The following is a 21,262-nucleotide window of genomic DNA, read 5'->3' on the forward strand; positions in this document are numbered from 1 at the left end:
CCTGTAAATATTTTTCTTGGTGATTCTGAGAGCATCATTCTCAGGGCAGGGAGAGAACATCGGCGGAGCGTTTTCTATGTGTTAAGCGCTTCCTACACATTTGCTCACTTAACCCTGTGATGTGGGCAGCACCATTGCCATTTTTTTCAGATGTGGAAACTGAGGCTCAAAGAGAGATAAAGGGCTTTTCCAAGGTAACACGGGATTTTCCAGATTCCTGGATAAAGAACCTACATCTGCTCAAAGGCTGCCTCCTGGGAAAGCTGCCTGGATCCTTGAGCCCACACCAGGCATTTTCCATACAATCAACCTCTGTTCAGGGGACTGTGGCCTCTTTGTGAATGGGCCTCTTCTGTGAATGAGCCGAGTGCACCCATGGGCAGGGCCAGAAAGGTTCTGTGAGGTGCTAAGTGCAGGTGGGCTGTGGACAAGGGCTACAGGGGCCCTGCAGAGGGACAGATGCTCTGGGTAAGAGGAGCAGATGGTCCTGAGAAGCCAGAGGGCTTGGACACAGGCAGGGCCATCTCAGGCAAAGGGCACAGCACATGCAAAGATCCAGAGGCACAGTGGGGTGACAGAGAGGGCAACGGTTGGGAGGGTTTGGGGGAAGGATCCCAAAAGAGGAGGCCTGTCCTACCAAGGGGACCCTTCATTCTGCCAGCAGTGGGGCCCTCTGGGGTTACCAGAGGGAGGCCATGCTTAGAGCCTCGCTTTCAGACGACCTCGGCCACTGAGTGGGGGACAGATAGGAAGGGCTGAACTAAAGCCTCTCCCTTCTCTTAGGAAGACGAGCCTCCCAACTCTTCTGTCCTTGAGAGTAACCTGCCATCACCTGGGGACGCAAAAAATAAGTTCACTGCTGATTTCCCCACCGGGTGCCTTCCTCTGCCTCCCTCAGCCTCCCTGTCTGACACCCAATCTGGGTGGTGCTTGCTCCCACCTTTCTAGCACACCCGGGCCAGGAGGAGGCCGCAAGGCCCAGCAGGACCAGGGCGAGAAGGCTGCCCCTGCCCAGGCTGCACATCAGGCCTTGAGTCAGGGAGCATGACCTGAGGCCGGGAGGACTGTGGGGGTAGAGTGGGGAAAAGAAGGGTGCCCACTGGTCGCCTGAAGAAAAAGGCACCAGGCTGGCCCTCATCTCCTCCCCCTGAATGAGCGCAAGGAAGCCACTTCCCCTCTCTGGCTTCCCCAGCTCAAGGCCACCTGTGCCCTCCCTCCTCTCCTTCCACAAAGTTCCACGAAACGCCTATTCTGGACTGGGCTCTGAGTGAGCCTCCCTGGCTGCAGAGACAGATAAAAATACTGCCGGTTTACGAAAGCATTTGTACATGTTGTCAAGTGAGAAGAGCAAGCTCCAACAGAGGCTGTCACATTTGTGTGTATGAATTTTGTGGGTGTGTGTACGTAACAGGTGTACAAACACATTGATTAGAAAACTGGAACGACATCTACTAACCTGTTATTTGAGTAGTGGTGCTATTTCTTTTAAACTTTGACGTCCCCCCACCCCCTTGCTTTTTGCATTGCACTTTATTGCTTTTGAACTTAAAAATCAACAAAAGCAATAGCTAACCTGTAGTAGTGTTTGCTACCTGCCAGGCATCCTTCTAAGAGCTTTGCATAATTAACTACTTTAATTTTTGTAGCAACTCCGTGAAATAGGTCTCATTATTATTATCCCATTTTACAGACGAGGAATCAGAGGTACAGAGAGGTTAAATAACTCTCCCAAGGTCACACAGCTCATAGATAGTGAAGCCAGGATTCAAGTCCCCAACAGTGGCGGTCTGAGTGGAGAGGCCGCACCTTTACCCTGCACCACACAGCCTCCAGTGACCAACAAATGCCACCACAATGAACAGTGTCCCTGCGTCAGAGGGAGAAGTGCCGAGACCCCTTCATATAGGTGCCACCTGGGGTGCGGCAGGGACTGCGCAGGGCTCTGGACCCCGAAGCTTGGGGAAGGACTTCCTGCCGTAGGTGACAGTGACATGGAGGATGCGTTCACCCGATGAGACACACCTTCCACGCAGAGGAAGCAGACAAAGGCCTGAAGGTGGGGACTGTCCGGGGCTGTCCCAGGAAATGCAGGACCCAAAGGTGTGGGCATTGCAGTTGGGGAAGAAGGTGAGCTCGAGGGAACAGGTTGGCGGGTGGCTGCTCAGAGGCCAGGTACCAGGTTCTGCTCATGGAGCTAAGAGGCTGGGCTTGGTCCTCGGGTGGCAGGGAGCCATGGAAGGTTCCCAGCAGGGGAGACACCGGTCAGATGGGGTTCAAGGGTCTCTCCTGGGGAACCTCCATACATTCTCTCTCCATCCCTGCTCTCTTCGGTGTGGGGCTGGGAGCCCAGGAACTTTCCATTCAACACACTTTCATACCTTACACATGGTGCTCCAGGCCTCAACCTGGGGAGATGCAAAAAGGAGAAAGACTGGGTCCTCCCACTCCCTTAGGAATCTTATAACCAGAGATTAGGACACAGGCAGTTCTCAAGAGATGGCCCAAATTCACCTTCCCACTGGCCTACCTATGGAGCCCCTTGCATCCTTTAAGGTCCAGCACAAACCTCACCTCCTCCAGGAGGGCTTCCCTGATGAACAACCTCTCACACAGAATCTTCCCTCGCTCCTCTTTGGGACTCTGTGTCCTTGTTTGTCTGTCTGCACCTACTGCTCAGCCCTGACTGAAGGTCCTCCAGCGCCCGACCCTGGGTGACCCCAGGGCCCAGCACAGACCTGACCCACTGCCGGCATCCACAGTGTCTATTGACTGGAGGGTGACAAAGGCTGGGCCGCACTCGTGGGGGTGGTGGGTGAGCAGGGATCAGTAAAGGAGGAGAGTCTTGAGGTTCAGAGATGCCGGAAAAGGCTGCATGTGGGAGATGAGACAGGCTCAGACTTGCGTGACATCACAGCAAACTGGCTGAGTACTCGGATAGCTTCCCGGGCCTCTAGGGAGTCTGTCAGTTCCCTTGTGCCCACTGTTTGCTGCTCTTTGTGAGTCTGTGGGTGCCAGCGTCCCTGGTCTTAGAGGGAAGCCACTAACCTTTGCGTTGAAGGCAGCTTGCCCGATTATAGTCATGGAGACAAGCACCGGGCATGGTGGTGTCAGGAAGGTCTCATTTGACACTCTGCCCATTCCCACTAATGATACCAGCAATTGCCACCGCCCCCCTCCCCAGGGAGGGGCTGCTGCTCCCAGTGTTGGCTGCTTCTCCCCAGCTCCCCTAGCCCCACAGCAAGAAGTGCCTTCGCCTGAGTCATCGGCCCTCCACCCTGGCATCCCTCGCTGGCCTTCCCTGCCCCCATCCCCACAGTTTCTAAGGGCCCCTGTTTCCTCTTGCCTGCATTCCTGACGTAGCTTTCTAAGGACACCCCTGCCTCCACAGTGAAACCAGAGTGAAGGCTCTAAAACAGCGGTCGCCCACCGGTGGTCCGCGGACGGCGGGTGGTCCGTGAGGTCCGAAAGCCTGGTGACAGCTGCTCTAAAATGCAAATTGGGTGAAAAGACCACTGGCTGGACCCCTTTCCATGGCTCCCCAAAGCCTCAGCCTCATCTTCCTGGACCACCTCCCTCTCTGCACACTCGTCCAGCCTCCATCTAGGCGACTCCCTCTCCATCATCGCCTCCCTCTCCATCATCGCCTCCCTCTCCATCATCGCCTCCCTCTCCATCATCACCTCCCTCTCCATCATCGCCTGCGGTCCTCACGCTGCCCCTGAGAGGCAGGGCTAGGCTCTCAGGACCTGGCCCTTTTCTGATGGTTCAGGCCCACTGTTTGCTGCTCTTTGTCCCATGAGTTCACCCCTGAGCACATCATGTCCTTTCCTGGACTCAGTTTCCACTTTAGCAAATGAGGTGTTAATTCCTAGCCTGGAGGCTGTTTAAGTTAACAATAGTAGTAGTGCAGTAATAACCATGTGCAGCACTAAACGCCGGCCGGGCTCCTTCACCCCTGTGGGCTGGGCTGGGTGGTTAGGGGCATGCCTAGCACCGGGCCTGGCACGAGGAAGCACCCAGGAGCTGCGGGCACCGCTGGGACAGTCACGTCTGGCCTGGAGGAGGCGCGTGAGCCGAGAATATGCCAGGCACGTCTGGGGCCAGCACACAGCGCGGCTGGCTGCAGCTCAGGGCCCGTGTTTAATATAAGATTAATGAAATTGTCAAATTGACCTTGTCAGTGTCTGCTCAATCCAATTACATGGCTGTGGCCCCTGTGAACAGGGTTAACACAGGAGCGCACACAAGAGACTAAGACGGCGGCCCTGGGAGACAGCGCTGCCCAGAGCCCTGCAGAGCCGTCCTCCCTGCAGCCTGGCCCGAGCGCCTGGCCGGCTGAGAACTCGGTCATTTTCAGGTGCAGTGCCCTCACTCAGCAGAAACTGCAGCTGAACACCCAACTCCACCACGCAGGGGCACTCGGATGCCCAGGGCATGCCATGCTGGGCATGGGATGTGGCAAGTAAGACTCAGTGACTGTCCTTGAGGAGTCCTTGGTCTGGTGGGTGGGACAGACACAAAAACAAATGAAATTCTCTGAGAGATGGCTCCCAGACAAGGCACACATAGGTCAGCCAGCACTCAGCAGTCTCCTGGCAAAGATGGCACATGCAGTGAGCAGTGACCAGAAGAAAGGGATGGGCAGAGTGCAAGGGGCAGCACCAACCTCAGGGACAGCCAGGCTTCAGTGGGAGGACCATGGAGGGATGCTCTGCAAAGCAGTCAGGGCGTTGGGGGAGTCTGTTCGTGCTGGGAAGGATTAGGTGGTGAGGAGTGTGGGGTTGGGGTGGGGAGAGCCTGGAGCAGCTCAGGGCGCCTGGAGAGGGGAGGCTGTGGAGCACACAGATGAAGGGCGTGGTGAGCTTCTCTGAGAGCGAGGCTTTCCCAGGAATATGCCCTGTGGGTCGGAAAGCCCAGTCCTCTCTGGAAGGCTCAGGCAGGGCCTGGATGGAGGGGACATCTGAAGAGTCTGTGGCGTCAGCTGCAGCTTGACTGACCTCAGTTTGCTGAGACAGACCCTGAGGAAGAGGCTGGGCACAGAACCGCTCTGTAACCGACCTCGCCAGCAGCACCTCCTCCTAGTCTGGGACCTGCCGGCCACTCCCCTGCTCATCTGGGACATTCCCTGCGTTCTCCCATGAATGGCCCTTTTCAGTTTACTGAGCTTGCCGGCACCCCTTCAACAACTAGATCTTCACTACAACACTGCCAGCCAGATGGCATCAGTATTCCCATTTTACAGTTGATGAAACTGAGGCACAGGGTGACTGAACAATCCTGCCTAAGGCTGGTTCACCACGGAGGTAGGACTCATGCCTACTTATTCTGAACTGAAAGTCCATTCCCACGTCTATCTTTAAGGGAAGGAGGGACTAAAGCTGGACATCTTGGCACGAGCAGTGGGTAGAGATGGGCAGATTCTGTGGCCTCTCACCAACAGGCCTGTCTTATTTCATCAACAGATAATCCTGCCAACTACATTTCTAGGGCTCAACAGGACCCCAAAACATGAGACCCACATTGGGATGTTGTCTTTAAGCAAAATGATTCATGTTCAGCCAAGGATTCCTATTAGAACAGGTGCCACGGTGTCCCCAGGGGGGACAAAGCCCTAGTCCCCTCCCATTGAATAACATCACTGTTCACCTGCTCAGTCCCCCTCCCCCTCTAATCAGCAAATCATGGTGGCTTTACCCAAGAAACACCTTTCTATTTTGACCTGTCTGGCCCACCCATTCATTTCCACACACCCCCACCCCTGCTTTGTTCTGGTCTCCACATTTCTTGCAGACTATTCAACTGGCCTCCTGACCATTTTCCCTAATTCCAGCCTCACCCCTCCCATTCATAGCCACAATTCCACCAACATGGTTCTTCTGAAACACAAATTTAAACATATCATGCCTGGGCTCAACATCCTTCAAGACTCCCTGTTGTTACCTTAGAGCAAAGTCCAGCTCGTTAGCCGGCACATGAGGCCTGCATGCCTGGGGGCCTGACCCCAGCCATCCCACAGCCTTGTCTCTCAACACCTCACTCACACCCTGCACTCCTGACCTTGCACTGAACTCTATTTTTCTACCGAGAAATCACTGAGCATTTTTAGTCCCTCACCCACTTACTTCCCCAACCACTTATTCACTTGTGAGCCTCTGTTGCATGCTCAGCACTCTTCTAGTCGTTGTGCTTATGAAGCTGACATTTTAGCTAGTGGCAGTGGTAAGACAATCTATATATATAAAAGCCTAAGTGACCAGAACGACCAGAAAGACCAGAATGACTGGAACGACCAGTTGCTATGACACACACTGACCACCAGGGGGCAGACACTAAACACAGGAGCTGCCCCCTGGTGGTCAGTACGCTCCCACAGCCAACCTCCCCGGGCCAGTCAATCTCCCGTGGTTCCTCCCCCCGGCCAGCAGGCTCCGATCCCCTGATTGGGGCTGGTCCCCGGGCTGGGACGGGGAACTGGGGATGGGTGGCGGCGGATGTGGCCCCTTTCCCGGCGGGGGGTGAGGGCTGGCTCTCTCCTTGGGGCTGGCAGCCAACCTCTCGTGCCCCATCCCTCCCCCCTGGCTGGCAGGACCTAATCGGCCTGCCACCCACCCACCACGGTGACAGCGCAGTGGCAAGGAAAGGAGGAGGGGGGGGCGGGGAACTGTACAGTGGCAGGGTGCCAATGATGGTGGCAGCAGAGTCTGGCGTCCATTCCTTCCATGCCTGGACTGGCGACCATCGCCTCCTTTCCGTCCTGGCCCTGATCGGCCTGGCCCCAATCGTCCCTGATTACCAGCCAGGCCTAGGGACCCCACTTGTGCATGAATTTCGTGCACCAGGCCTCTAGTATTCAAATCAATATATCAGGGCAGGGGAAAATAACACAGCAGAAGAGGACTAGGAATTGCTGTGGGGTGGGCATGATGTGTGGGCTCTCTGGGCAGGTGGACAGGAGGCATGCTTCTGATGAGAGAGATGTGGGCAAAGGTCTAGAGGAAGAGGTGGCAGCCATGCAGACATCTGCAGGGAGACACCTCACTCACCCCATTCCTCTGCTTGTAACGCCTGTGCCCCTCGCCCCAGTCCTCACCTGAGAATGGGCTCCACAGTCACCTCCTCTAGGACATTCAAGGAAGACTCATCAACCCTTTCAAATCTCTGCAGTCCCCCACCTGATGTCAGTCCTAGCTCTGTAATACCAGGGCACTTGGTCTATCTCTATTCATTCATTCATTCATTCATTCATATATATTTATTAAACAAAAACTGCTTGAATAGCTCCTGGGCACTGTGCTCTGCCCTGGGATGACTGTGTGGCACCCCCTGTCCTCTGCTCACGAGCTCCTAGGAGGCAGTGAGGGGACCCAGCGGCTCCATCTCATCATCCCCGCGCTGGCACAGCACTTGGCCCAGAAGGGCTTTGGGTGAGCATTTGCTGAGTGAATAAACATTTGAGATTGTTTTATTGAAATACTTCAGAGTAAATTTGGAGACAGGCATTCCTCCACTCAAGAGTAATTTAATAACCACAAATGCCTTTAACACAGTAGGGGGGGGTGTGTGTTTCCCTTTTTGCTGCTGTTAAAATAAATGGCATTTTTAATAAAGTGTCCCCATACAGCATACAGAATGTGGCCACGGGATGAAATAAATAAAAATGTAGTGAAATTATGCATTGCAAAATAGACTTTTTCTGGTCTTTTGGTTATTAAATTTAATCACTTCTGAGCTGCGCCCCTGCTCTCTTTCCTAGAGGCAGGTACACTTTTGATTAAAATGTGGGCCCCAGAGCACTTTCGCGGGGGAGGGTTCGGCTGCATCCTCAGAGGAACTGTGGGGAACAGGCGAGCGGATGACGGGGCCACGGCGACAGCCACAATGTGCTTCTCACTTGATGGACGTGTTTATCCCCAGACAGAGAGCGCTGCAGTCACGCGGCGTATGGAAATCTTGCAATTAAGGCAAAGTCTAATTAGAGACTACACATTCAAAATACAAAGGGACCTCTGAGTGGCAGCCACTCTGGTCGGCTGGGAAACGTGATTATCCCACTCCCGTCCCTGCCGCAGCCACCCGTCCACTGAATTACGGGAGTGGGGGTGCATCGTGTTGCCATACATGGCTTCTCCAGGGACAGCGCTGCCTTCCCAGCCCGTGGGGACAGCTCGGTCCGTGGAGAAGAGCACAGGTTTTGGGTCCACCAGGCTTGGATTGGGGTTCTGACTCTGCCCGTTATTGCCATTCCAGCCTCAGCATCCTCACCTTCTAAAGGAGGAGTGGCAACCATCTCACAGGTCCATGCAGGATCCTAAAGGGCTTTGGGGACTCAGTTGAGGGAAGTCGGTCACCAGGCTGGGTCACTGACCCGCCTTTGCCCCAGCCCCGAATGCTCAGCTCCACAGGGGAACTGGGAGTGGAGGCAGAGGGCCTGGGGGGCTCTGACTGTCACCCCTTCACGGCACCCACAGGACCCAGACAGCCTTCCTTTGGGCCTTTCTCTCCTGAAGGACCTGACACTGTGCTGGGCAATGAGTGTTATGAGTCCACAGGGGTGGAGACCTTTCATCCAGACAGTCCCCGGACGCAGAGGCGGCGGGAGGGCTGGGGAGAAGGTGCTCGTGTCTAGGCTCCGTAGATGCGGAGCTCTGGCCCAGAGACACCAGCGTTTCCTGAGCTTGGACTGTGGTCAAGAGGTGATTTCAAACCTGTCCCTGCCCTCGAGGAAGTCACGAGTAGTCAGGAAGACAGACAGCAAAGAGCACAGAGTGGGTGGCCTCAGTTTACAAGCCTACAATGTTTTGCAGCCTTTGAGGCACCTCTCCCTGGATCCTCCCAAGAACCTGTGAGGGGATTCATTGGAGCTGCGGGGCTGGGTTTGCATCTGAGGTACAGGGAACCCCACCACCGTGACCCTCCCAGGCATAGCTTGGCGGGACCGTTTTGCTTTTGCTTGTTTCTTCCGCTCTCTTTTTTGCTTGTTTGTCTTAAATATTAAAACTGTACAGAAGTCTCTGTGGCACTCTTCCCCAGCCCACCCTGAGAAGGGCTGCCCCACAGCCGGGCTGTCTGCTGTCTGCCAAGTTTTCATACCGGGCACATCTGCACATGAACAATCCATAGTGTTGCTTTGCTTATTTTAAGATTTTTGCATACATTGTCTCACCCTCTGAGTTCCATTCCACCACTTGCTTTTTTGACTCCATGTTAAGCTTTTGAGATTGATTTATGCTGAGGCACATAGCTCTGGTTCATTTATTTTGCTGTATGGTATTTCGCTCTATGAAGAAAGTCTGTGTGTGTGTGTGTGTGTGTGTGTGTGTGTGTACACGTGTGTAATTATCCTGCTGTTGTTGGACATGTGCTTCCACTCTGTCTACCATCCCTTGGTGCTTTACCAGGGACCCATGAACGTGAACATGGCTGGACTCCAGCCAGGGAGGAGGAGCACTCCTGGGCTTTGCCACCGGTGCAGTCTGGCCAGCTGGCCCCAGTGGCTGGTGAGTACTGGACAGCATGGAGGCTGTGATAAAAGAACAGTGGGTGTGGTCTCAGAAGGGGCTGGACTTGAATCCTGACCCTCCTGCTTACTAGCTGTGTGACCCTGTGCAAAAACTCTAACCTCTCTGGCCTGCAGTGTCCTCACCAGAAGAAATAAAAACAGTAACACCAACTCCTAAACACTCTTTTGGTGATTCAAGCAGGACGTCTTCAGTGTGGATGCGGACAAACAGGAGGCGCTCCACAAAGCTAAGGAGAAGCCACCCTGGTCCTGGGCCCAGTAAAGGACCCCAGGAGGCACCAGCAGCTGTTGGCTGCCCTTCTCACTCTGAGCAAAGAAGTCTGTATCAAAAGCTCAATCTTAAAAACTAAAAACAACGACAACAACAACAAAACCACACACGCAAAAGAAGGAGGGAAAGAAACCAAGCCACCTTATAATCATAAATTAAAACCGGGGGAGCCCAATCCACCTCCCAAACTGGCCTTGGTTTCTCTTCCAGCTGTGCCTTTGATTGGCCAGCACTGGAAGTCTGGGCGGGTGCACTTGGCCTTGGGCCAGGCTCCCTGAAGGGCAGCCCCACCCTGCAAAGCCCACCTGCCCTCCTGGGCCCTGGGGAAGGCAGCAGCAGGCTGGGCTGCAAAGGGTTAAATCTCTTCCTCCTCCAAGAGGGTGGAGACAATGAGGCTTTCTGTTTAAATGGCCTATAACCATCTCCCCCAAGCTCCTTAGCTCAGAAAAGTGCACCAGTCAGCGAAATAAAAATAATTTAAAGACCCACTGGAAAGAACTCCAGTCTCCCTCCTGCCTGCAAGGACTGCCTCTTGGTGGTGGCTCTTACTTTTCATACCCAGGGCCAGGGGCTTCCCACCAGTTTGGGGAAAGAATGTATCAGAGGCTGAAATCTGCTCCCTCACAGGGAGAGGGGCAGGGGAGCCCTGGAGGGAAGTGCCTCCCAGCTGGAGTGCCTGCTGACTGCAAACCCTGCCTGGGCCAGGGGGGCTGCTGTCAGGGCCATGCCAGCATGCAGAAGTCAGTGAGTGGGGCAGGCACGGTCACATGTGTGTTATAACTGAGAAAACAGAGGCTCTAGAAAGGAAGTGACAGGCCCAAGGTCCCACACAGGTGTGGCGGGGTGCTCCTGGCTAAATGCTCGGCACCCCTCTGCTGACAGGGAAGGCCTTGTCTGAGCACCCCACCGCCTGCCGTGTGCAGCACTTTATGCACCAGTCCTGAAACACCAGCACCCCTATTCTGGCTGCATGACTGACACATCTGAGGACTCAGAAGGTTGAGTAACTCTGCCAAGGTCATGCTACTGAGAAGCAGTGGAGGAAAGGTTTGAAGCCACACCCTCTAACTCGGCGGTTCTCAACCTGTGGGTCGAGATCCCTTTGGGGGTCCAACGACCCTTGCACAGGGGTCGCCTAAGACCATCGGAAAACACATATGTAATTACATATTGTTTTTGCGATTAATCACTATGCTTTAATTATGTTCAATTTGTAACAATGAAATTGGGGGTCACCACAACATGAGGAACTGTATTAAAGGGTCGCGGCATTAGGAAGGTTGAGAACCACTGCTCTAACTTCACACCATGCTGTGTCCAGGGCATCGGGGAAGTGCTCAGGGAAGAGCTGATGTAGAGAAAACGTCAGGCTGCAATGTGCCACCCTCTCCGGACCTTCCATCTCCCGTCTCTGCCACCCCTCCAAGGGCCGAGTTCCCGCACGTGGCCCAGCGCATGGGGGCTGCACAGACGAGCTGCTGCCCCAGCCACAGTGGCCCTGGGCTCTCCCAGCTGGACCGCTGCACAGGGTGCTCACAGCAGCCGGTGCTCCGGGGCCAGGGGAGGGGTCCCCAGCCCAGGCTGTCAGGGAGCACCTGGGAGGGAGGGAGAACAGGAGGGACAGAAGGTCACAGGGAGGTGGCAGCACGCAAGGTTCAGCTGGAGGAAACACCCGTGTCAGGAAGATATCTATGGCAGCTTATAGCACAGTCCTTAGGACACCAGGCAACGGAGCCACTGAGGCTGTGGTGCCAGTCCTGGCTCCTGGTCATGGCTGTGCCATCTGGGACAAGTTACTCAATGTCTTTAAGTCAGATTCCTTGTATGTGAAATGGGAATGGGAACAGTAATCTGCCCTGCAGGGTTGTGTGAGAAATAAATAATAAGGAGTGTCCAGTACATAGTAAGTGTTTAATAAATAGTAATTTAAAAGTAATGTCCACATCTGTGTCTCCTTGGATACCCCCAGGCCCTGCGGCAGGGGCCCCTCCGGGAGGGCTTCCGACCTCACGCTGCCCGCCTCTCGATGCAGCCTCCCCCGCACTCAGACTGTCTCACCAGCTCTCCTTTTCCTTTTTTCTACAACCTTCTTAACGATCACGTCTTCTGCTTGTCTTCCTGCCCATCCCACTCCACCCCCACTAGAATTTAAGTTCTCTGTGTTTTCCTTCGTGTCTCGGCGTTTAGACCAGTGACTGGCGTGCAGGGGTACTGGTCAGCAGTGGCTGAGAGGGCGTCCTGTGGAATGCAGGACAGAGCACAGGGTCTGGGGCCACTCGAGGTGTGACTCCCCAGAGTCCCTGACCCCCCAGAGTGCTGGGCACAGGTAGACTGCACGTGGAAGATGAATGGAGGGGAGTCGGCCGACAGACAAGCGATCAACTCACAGCGCTCGCTCTCATCTGTCAGGCATGGGCTCAGTGGTCATGTCTCTGAGCCCTTCCCTGGTCACGCAGGATGGAGTGGTCCTAGCGCCTCGAACGACCCAGCTCAGAGGAGGCTAATTAGTGAGTGCAAGTGGGTCTCTAGTGGAGGACCACATGGCTTTCCTTCTCGCTGAACTAAGCATTATGAGTGGTAACTTGGTGAAGATACAAAAGATCATATTTATCCTATAAAACTGAGAGGAAGGATGTATCATGATATAAAATTCCATAAGGATCTCAAATACCCAAATGACTACACAGACAATTCACACTGGAAGAAGTTGAAAAAGCACTTCTGTATCCATAGCTCATTTGCCAACCTTCTTTACAAATTCCAAATACTGGTGAGGTTGTGGGGAAATGGCACCTGCACGTCTACCCTGCTGGTGACAGGAACTCACTTTTTGGAAAGCAATGTAACAACACATGTAAAGGACTATAACAATGCTCTTGCCCTTTAACCCAATTAGCTCGCTAACGGGAATTTTCTCTAAGAAACAAACAACAATCGAGGATCATGGCAACATTATCTCTAATATCAAGAAAATAGACAACAAAACACGTAGTGAGGAGATAATAAGGTAACCATGGCCCCGTGCTGGGGAGGGCATGAAAATGGCAGCCACACAAATCAGGCTGAGGGGAGATGCTTGCCCTACCTACAGTGTTACAGAGACAAAGCAATGGAAGGCTGGCCGGCTGCCATGAACAGAGAGGGGAGGGACAGACCCACGGAAAGACAGGAGGGGCGCCCAGGAGTGAACGTGCAGTTGGGTTTGGCTCTTGGGATTGTGGCTCTTGGCTCTTTTTTTTGGCTTTCCTCAGATTTTGTTTTATATTTTAAACACAAATGGAAAAGAAGATCTCAACCAGCTGGAATGTTGGGCTGAAACCAACACGATGAAATGCAACAGAGATAAATGCAAAGCTCTGTATTTCATTTAGGAAATATATTGAAGACACACACACAATGGAGGTGCGAAGTGGTATAAAGAGCTGTTAGAATGAAAGGGGAAGGAAAAGGGAACAAAAAAAAAACAAAACACTTTTGCTGAAGCCCAGGCCTGGGACTGCAGTGGCTTCAGGTCTGGCTCAGTCGGCCAGTGTGATTACCGTGCAGTGCACTGCGTAACAGACCAGGTGACCAGGACTGTGCAACGTTTCCTCTCATCTAGTACACAGTGAAGTCAGGATCTGAATTTGATGTGAATTTCTCTGGCTTCAAAATCTATGCTCTTTCTCTTAAAACACAGTGAACTAAAGGGACAAGTACTGTGAGCCAAGAAGAGGGAGCACGAACTACTGGCTCAATAGGACCGTGGGCTTTGGTGACCATGAACTTTACGTGAGATCATTCTACCACTACAGATGCTCATGCAAGGCTAGGCCATGTGCCGTCCAGGAGTAAGAGGTAACAACCTGCCCTCATTAGGGCTGGCCAGGCCCTTCCTGGAGGCTTGTCCAGTCCTGAGCCCCACCTCATAGGGACCCATCTATGAAAGAGCAACCATTCAGTCAGAGTTCTCAGGGCCGGGGAATGAAGACACTGAACGCCTTGGCGCTCTACTCACATCATACTCAACAGTTCCTGATGCAACCTGGCAAGAGAGGTATCATATTCTCATTTTTAAATGAGAAAACTAAAGCTGAGAGGTTAAGAACTTGTTCAAGGTCACATATTAGTGGCAGTCAGCATTTAAACACAGAGCTGTCTCTGTCCAGAGTCCTTGGACCTGGCCATGCAGCTCAGTTGGTTAGAATGTCGTCCCGATACGCCAAGGTTGTGGGTTTGATCTCAGTCCAGAGACATACAAGAAGCAATCAGTGAATGCATAAATAAGTGGAGCAAGAAACCTCTCTCTCCTCTCCTCTCCTTTCTCCTCTCCTCTCCTCTCTCAAATCAATCAATCCAGGGTCTCCACTCTTTCCTGCGCAGCATCCCTCATGTGAGAAACAACAAAACAGAACTTGACCTACTTATTAGTCAGTGCAGAGACATGACTGCCACGTTCAACTCTGCCAAGGGCTCTGCGTGGCTTCAATGGAGAGACCTGAATGATCTGAGAAGTCTCAGGGGTGCTCCCGGAGAGAGCATCTTAGTAATGGCAGTGACCGCATGGACTCCTGGGTAGGAGGATGAATTCCCACGCCTGGAGGTAAGTAAGCATGGGTTGGAAGCCAGTGGAGAGAGATCTGGGACAGGACCCATAAGTTCACTTCTGACCCTTAGCTTCCATGAGCCTCTGAAGCTGCTTGGCAGAAACTGACCAATTCCTTCAAAAGACGTGATAACAGTATCTGTTGGTGTGTCTGTTTGCAGACATCAAAGTGAAAATTATATGCCCAGAGTAAACACGTTGATCCAGACAAAACTAAACACAGAAAATGAAATGGATTCTACTGGAGATGCTTGTAGGTTAAGCTATTATTTTTTGTTTCCAAAAAACCAAACTCTGGAGAGATGTGTAGTCTTGGACATAATCAAAGAAAATATAATGAGGCACTGGTTTCACCTAAGTTGGCAAAATAATGTAAACATGGTCACACCCATTACTAGTATGTGCATCAAAAAATGTAAAAATGTCATTCCTTTTGATCCAGGTAAAACAACCCTAAGAAAATGATTATTTATATATATAAATAACTGAAATATGAAAAAACTGAAAACAAAAATATTCAACAACAACCTAAAAATTCCAGGAAGGCAAATGGGCCAGCTGGGTGGCAGAGGTGGGGGCTGAGGTCCGTGTGCACAGGGAAAGGCCTGTGAGTACTGGGCACTATGGATGAGCATAAAGTGTCTGGACGGCCAAAGGCAGGTATGAAAGCCAAGTTCAGAGCAGGTCAGACACAAGATAGGAGTACACTCAGGTGAAGACTGAATGGGCACAGGGAGAGGGGAGGGGAGAGGAGGAAGGGAGAGGAAAGGAGGGGAGGGGAGGGGAGGGGAGGGGAGGGGAAAGGAGAGGTAGGTTGCTGGCCATTTACCCACTCTCACTGCGGCCCTTTAATTACATTCTCAGTCCTCCACAATTGGACATTATTTTCTCTGTTTTTCAGATGAAGAAGATGGTGTTCAGAAAGATAAAGTGAGTCACTCTAAGGGAGGTAGAAGGTGCTGGAGTTGGGAATTGGACTCTCATGCAATGACCTCCTAAACCAAGCTCGCTCTACCACGCGTGCTACACCAAAGTGTGCAGCGCGGCCTTTCGTGAACGGGGAGCCCTGCAGGTCAGCCACACAGCTGGCCAGATGTTTACTGGTTGTAGCTCAAGGTCCGTCCACTGAGTAGATGTTGGAACTGGTGGCCATAATTTCCCGGAGCAACAGGAAAGCATGTTAAATGGAAAGGAAAGGACAGAAACCTGCTGTATGCTGTGATCACAGGCACATACAATACACATCCACACCCTGGGAAGACTAGAAGAGGCACAGCACAGTGCTTACAGCAGTGCAATCTGGAATGCTTCCTCTACTTCCCCCAAATTTCTATAAAGTGCTTTTCCTCTGTCATTACAAAAAATGGCATCATTTAGAAATGTATCCAAGAAACCCTTGGGCACATAACAGTCACTAACACACTTTCCTCAGCCAGAAAATACAAACAAGCCACATCTTCGTGTTTCATCTGGGCCAGGGGACTTGCTGCCAGGGCTTCTGAAGACAGTGCCCAGCCTCGTTGGTTCAGGCCCTGCCGGCTCAGTAGTGACCATCCCGTCCCCCACAGCTCACTGGCACCGAAAGAAAGGGATGGAGAGAAAGAATCAAAGGGTGAAAGTGAGGGGAAATCATGGGTGCCCGGACTGGAAGCCACCTTCCGCATCATGTCCAACCGAACAGCACGCAGTGGGCATGAAGGAGGGGCTCTCGGTGAGGTTTAGGCAGATCCTCAGCTCTTTGAGAGAATTTATTCTCAATTTCAGGTGTCCTCAGACATGTTAGAGGGAGCATGTTGTCTCACTTCGGAATCACTCCTGTGCCTTCCTTAAAGCAGGACTTCTGCGAGACTGGTCTTGCTCAACAGCGGCCCTTGTACTGAAATACAGTTGCCCAGCTCCATCTCCCACCTACTGAATGGAGCTCTCCAAACCAGAGCCCAGGAATCTGTATTTTAAGCACCTCAGCAAATTCTTAAGATTGGGCAAGTTTAGGAAACCCTCATCTAACACAAAAACCACTTGAGTTTTGTGAATGTAATAAACTATGACCCTCCTAATTAGTGCAACTCCCAGTTCCTCCAAATGGCTTCAATTAACGGGAATAATTTCCATTGACTGATTACTTAGGCGGGGTCTCTCCTGAACGTACCTGAGATGACACGGCTAGATCAGTGGTTCTCAACCTTCTGGCCCTTTAAATACAGTTCCTCATGTTGTGACCCAACCATAAAATTATTTTCGTTGCTACTTTGTAAATGTAATGTTGCTACTGTTATGAATCGTAATGTAAATATCTGATATGCAGGATGGTCTGTGAAAGGGTTGTTCGACTGCCAAAGGGGTCTCGACCCACAGGTTGAGAACCGCTGGGCTAGATTCTCAGCACAGACCATAATGTCTACGCATCTTTTGGGGAAGAGTGAAAAGGGCAGATATTGCACAGACCTGGATTCTGACCCAGCTCCAATGCTAACTCTGCCCATTTCCTCATTTGTGTGGGTTTAAGAATGATGGCCTTGCCCTCGTATAACAGTAACAGGGTGCCAGGTACACAGCGGATGCTCAGAAACCTCTCAGTAACCAGCTTGTCAAACGTCCGGGCTCTCAAGTGCTTCCTTGCCACGCCCACTTCTGATTTTATCCTGCCTTATACACTGAGGGTCACTGACACATGTGTGGCTTGTAGAGACTTACAGAGCCCTTTCTCCAGGTGCCATCTGGATCCCTCCCCACGACAGCTCTCAGTTATGGATCCTTATTTCCACTTTAGAAGAAACAAGCCCTGGAGAGGTCAGGCAATCTTCCCAGAAGTGGTAAAGTCAGGATTCGAACTCAGATCCCAACACCTTTCACAGCCCTGTTCTCTCTCCAACATGTGCATCATACATTACACAGAGCACTGTCACCTATGTCGTAGCAGTTTTTAAACATAGATTCCCATGCTATTTCCCCCACCCATCTAAAAGCACCTATGAAGAGGTATCCACTGTAGTAGTCTCTGCAGAGAAGTGCACAGCGTCTGGTGTTTGTGCCTTTGCCCTGCTTTTGGGGAGGGGGGGGGAGGGAGAGGAGGGATGAGCTCCAGTACAACGCATCCTTTTCCAGTCTCTCATGCATTCCGTACTACACATGCCCAAGCCACTCCATGCCATTAAATGAGCACATCTAATAGCAAGAATTTATTGAACACAACTGCCCTTAACCTTACTGACCTCATGCAATGAGGAACCTACGGCAAACGTTTAGGAAAGTTCTGGCACATAGTTAGTATCCATTGTTGCTGCCATTATTACTATTAATTATCCACACAGACTTGCCATAGGCATTATTTTCCTTATTATACTGATATGAACTCTGAGAAGTTAAGTGATGGGTCCAAGATCACATTGCTAGTTTGGGGAGAGCTAGGAAAATACCAATAAAGGAAATTCACATCTACATCCTATTATCGAGCATATAGTATTTCACATTATAAAGGATTATCTTATTTATTAGAATAAAATTCCTCAGAGGCAGCCACCTCCCTTCTTATGCCCTCAAAGGACACTGGTCACCTCCACTTACACTGAATATCCTTAAATAAAGGAACCTGAGCTTTTGCTTACAGACCACCAGTGGTTTAATGGTCTAGTGCAGTGGTCAGCAAACTGCAGCCCCTTGAGTGTGGCTCTTCCACAAAATACCACGTGTGGGTGCGCATGTACAGTGCGATTGAAACTCTGTGGCCACATTCAAGGGGCCAAAGAGTCACATGTGGTTCGCGAGCCGCAGTTTGCTGACCACTGGTCTAGTGGGTAACCCACTAGAGAGGCCAACATTTTTCCAACCAATGCCTAAAAGCCAATAACCAGAAATTAAGAAAAAATAATGATCGCCAACATTGGCCATATATATTCCTTATGGCAACCTTGCAAGGTAGATATCATCTCCTTACGAAACAGAAGAGGTGAGGTTAAAATCAGAGCACAGGGGGGCGAGGTTTGGAACCCAGGTGCTCAGCCCAAACCCTTGCCACTTCCAATGTACCAAGCTGACTTCACAAGCATCACAGAGAGGAAAGTGCAAATCAGCAGGAAGATCAAAGGTGGTTTGTCAGATTGCACACCAGGCACCTTGGAGACTCAGCTACTGAATGAGATAAAAACTATGTAACATGAAAGACCACTTGAGATACAAGATAAGAGAAACAAACTGAGAGCAGGTGACCTGCCCCTGACTTCCCGACGGCAACCCTGGACCACATCGCACATCACCGCCCCGACTCGACTCAAATTATCCAGAAGCCGCATCTCTGGTCGCCTTGAGTGAGAAAGGCGACTGGTCCTAGATCTGTCCTTTGAAGCAGGAGAAAGCAATCTGCTTTTGAGACAGCCCTTCGCAGCTGTAGTCGGCACCACATCCCTTATGAATTCTCCCTCCTCCGGCCTGAATTTTCCGCCCTCAAACACTGGTCGCCTCCACTGTACACTTAATATCCTTAAATAAATGAGGATAATGATGATCTACATCAAAGAATTAATGAGCTTTATTATAGAACAAAATAGAGAAACAGAGATAAAAGTCCTTGAATGGTAAAAATATCAGTTTGAATTCTGGGTCAAGTGACAGGCAGGTCAGAGATACTCCATCCCCCGCCGGAAAGACGTTTTCCCATCCCCGGAACAACACCGGTGCCGGGCATGCCCGAGGCTCAGCACATCCATCTGCCTTCTTTGAAGTGGGAGGTCCAAGTTCAGCACAAGCCGTGACCCCGGAACCCCACTGGCTCCCTGCCACGCGCCACCGGGCGCGATGGGTCTGATCCGGACGGCGCCGTGGCCCGCAAATCACACGCCGCGCAAGGAAAACGAGAAGGCTTTATGAAAAATCCAAAGTTTATTGCAAATTGTATTTTGCTTCCCTTCGCTCTTCATTTTTACAGGATTTATTGATATCCATGATCTTCTCACAGATGTACTTGTTGACTTTGGAGAGTCTCTGTGCAATTTCTGTTTCGTCCACAGTCTCTTGTGCTATTCTGTCGTATAAACACTCTGGACAGGGGAAAGAAACAGGAAGGCCGAGGATTAATGGTGAACTCGAGGCAAATCTTCGGAGCGGGGAGGGGGATGTGATTCCTGACATTTCCCAAATACCAGCTCACTTACCTGGCACAGCAATATTTTCAAATTTTCATACAAAACCCATATGCAGTAAATGTACCCTTTAAAAATAATGATAAAACACCCATGTGCCTGCTCCCCAGCTTCCCTCTGAAGCCCCCAGTGCCCCTCCCCCTCAGGCCCTCTCCCGTCCTCACTAGAGGTAACCAGTCTCCTGCTCTTCTTTTCCTTTTAATGTTAACACACACGCATACATCCTTAAAGAAGGTATTGTTTACTTTCCCCAGTTTTTTTTGTTTTGTTTTGTTTTACTTATTTTAAGTGTGCCCATACTCTCTAGAATCTGACTTCCTTTCCCCCTCAATATGAAAGATTTGAAATGGACCCGTGTTTAAGTGTAAGCTGCAGGTCATCCTTTTCCCTTGGAGAGTGGTGCCCTACTGTGTGACTATTCCCCAGCCTGCGCTGCAGTTCACGGCCAGTGGGTACCTGGGTGGTTTCCGGGGTTTTGTGACTGCGAACCCCCTGGCGCTGTCTCGGGGCACTTGTGTTGGAGGTTCCCCAGGACGGCCCGGGAGAGGGGCTGCTGTATCAGGGCCCGTGCACACTCAGCTTCACTAGGCGATGCCCAGCCAGCTGTGTTCCAAAGCGGTTCTGCTGATGGGCACTCCCAGCAGTGTGTGCGGGACTGGTTGCCCCATGCTTTCCACTGGACGTGGTCAGTTGCTAAGGTTTTGATAACGTGGCTGGTGTGAGGTGGCGTCTCACTGTGTGACTGACAATGAGGCTGAGCACAGCCACTTTACTGAGTCTGCCATCTGCTGAGATGAAGGAAGGGCCTGACTTCCAGCCTGGGGACCTGGTGCCAGTCATTAGCCAGATCCTCCTCTCCCAAACCAGGACAACACACCAAGTGTCTCTTTTTAAGGCTGCCTGGAGGCATCTGAGATAAACTTTTTGCGAACATTCTTCAAACTGGAAGGAACACTGCACCGTATGGGGTTGTTACAATTATTTTATGTATATATGTCTGTTCATTCCCAGCACCTAGCATAGTGCTTGGCACAAGGCAAGATTAAGTATGTATCTGTTAAATTAATGAGTTAATGTTTCTCCAGCAAAACCGGAGGGGACATAAAAATTCTGTACATAAGAGGGCTGGGGAATGTGCCACTAGGTACGTCATCATAGGCTAGACTTTTAACTTCCTGGAGCTTAAGCTACCTCACCTATAGGCCAGGAATGACCACCCAATCCTAAGGAATGGCTGTGATGGATACACATCTGTGTGCCAGGCCAGCCCACAGCAGGTTATCCTTAGAGAAGCAGAACGTCAAGGCTGGGAGGGATCACAGGGGCTGCCCTGTGCTAACCCTGCACGCACAGGAGAGGGGCCTGAGGCCTGGAGGAAGGCTGGAAGGATGGGCAGAATCCACTGCTGCCCCCTCCCCACCCCCAGCCCTTCCAGGCATGAGGCCAGCCTGCCTCCTGGCGTCATCCTGCTGCAGGTGCACGTGCTGCGGGCGTTCTGTCTCTGGGGCACCCTCCCATCCCGCCGAGAAGGGTTTGCACAGAGCAGACTTTAAATACTTTGAATGGACCGCCATTACCTCCTGACCACTCCCACGCCCGACTAATCTCCACTCCCTCTTGGCTTGGCCTTTCCATCGGGACTGAGACAAGAAGGTAGGGGCCCCGTCTGTCCCCCGTCCTACCTCTGCCATTATCCACCTGAATTGCCTCTTCACTCCAGGCTGTCCCATAAATCAGTCTCTTCATTCTTC

General features: G+C 51.7%; 2 protein-coding genes across 4 annotated transcripts in view; both read right to left on the reverse strand.

The window, feature by feature from the left end:
• The window catches only part of AGBL4 (ATP/GTP binding protein like 4), an 887,859-nt gene that overhangs the window by 132,866 nt on the left and 733,731 nt on the right, over positions 1–21,262 (reverse strand). The window lies entirely within an intron of this gene.
• The window catches only part of BEND5 (BEN domain containing 5), a 48,717-nt gene continuing 46,338 nt past the window's right edge, over positions 18,884–21,262 (reverse strand). For all 3 annotated transcript variants that reach the window (XM_014454572.2, XM_014454571.2, XM_006087288.3), the window contains one exon: positions 18,884–19,409. In XM_014454572.2, the coding sequence (XP_014310058.1) occupies positions 19,252–19,409 (158 nt within the window). In that variant the 3' untranslated portion in view covers positions 18,884–19,251. The remainder of the gene's footprint in view (positions 19,410–21,262) is intronic.

Source organism: Myotis lucifugus, unplaced genomic scaffold (assembly GCF_000147115.1).
Source record: "Myotis lucifugus unplaced genomic scaffold, Myoluc2.0 scaffold_37, whole genome shotgun sequence".
Lineage (NCBI taxonomy): Eukaryota > Metazoa > Chordata > Mammalia > Chiroptera > Vespertilionidae > Myotis > Myotis lucifugus.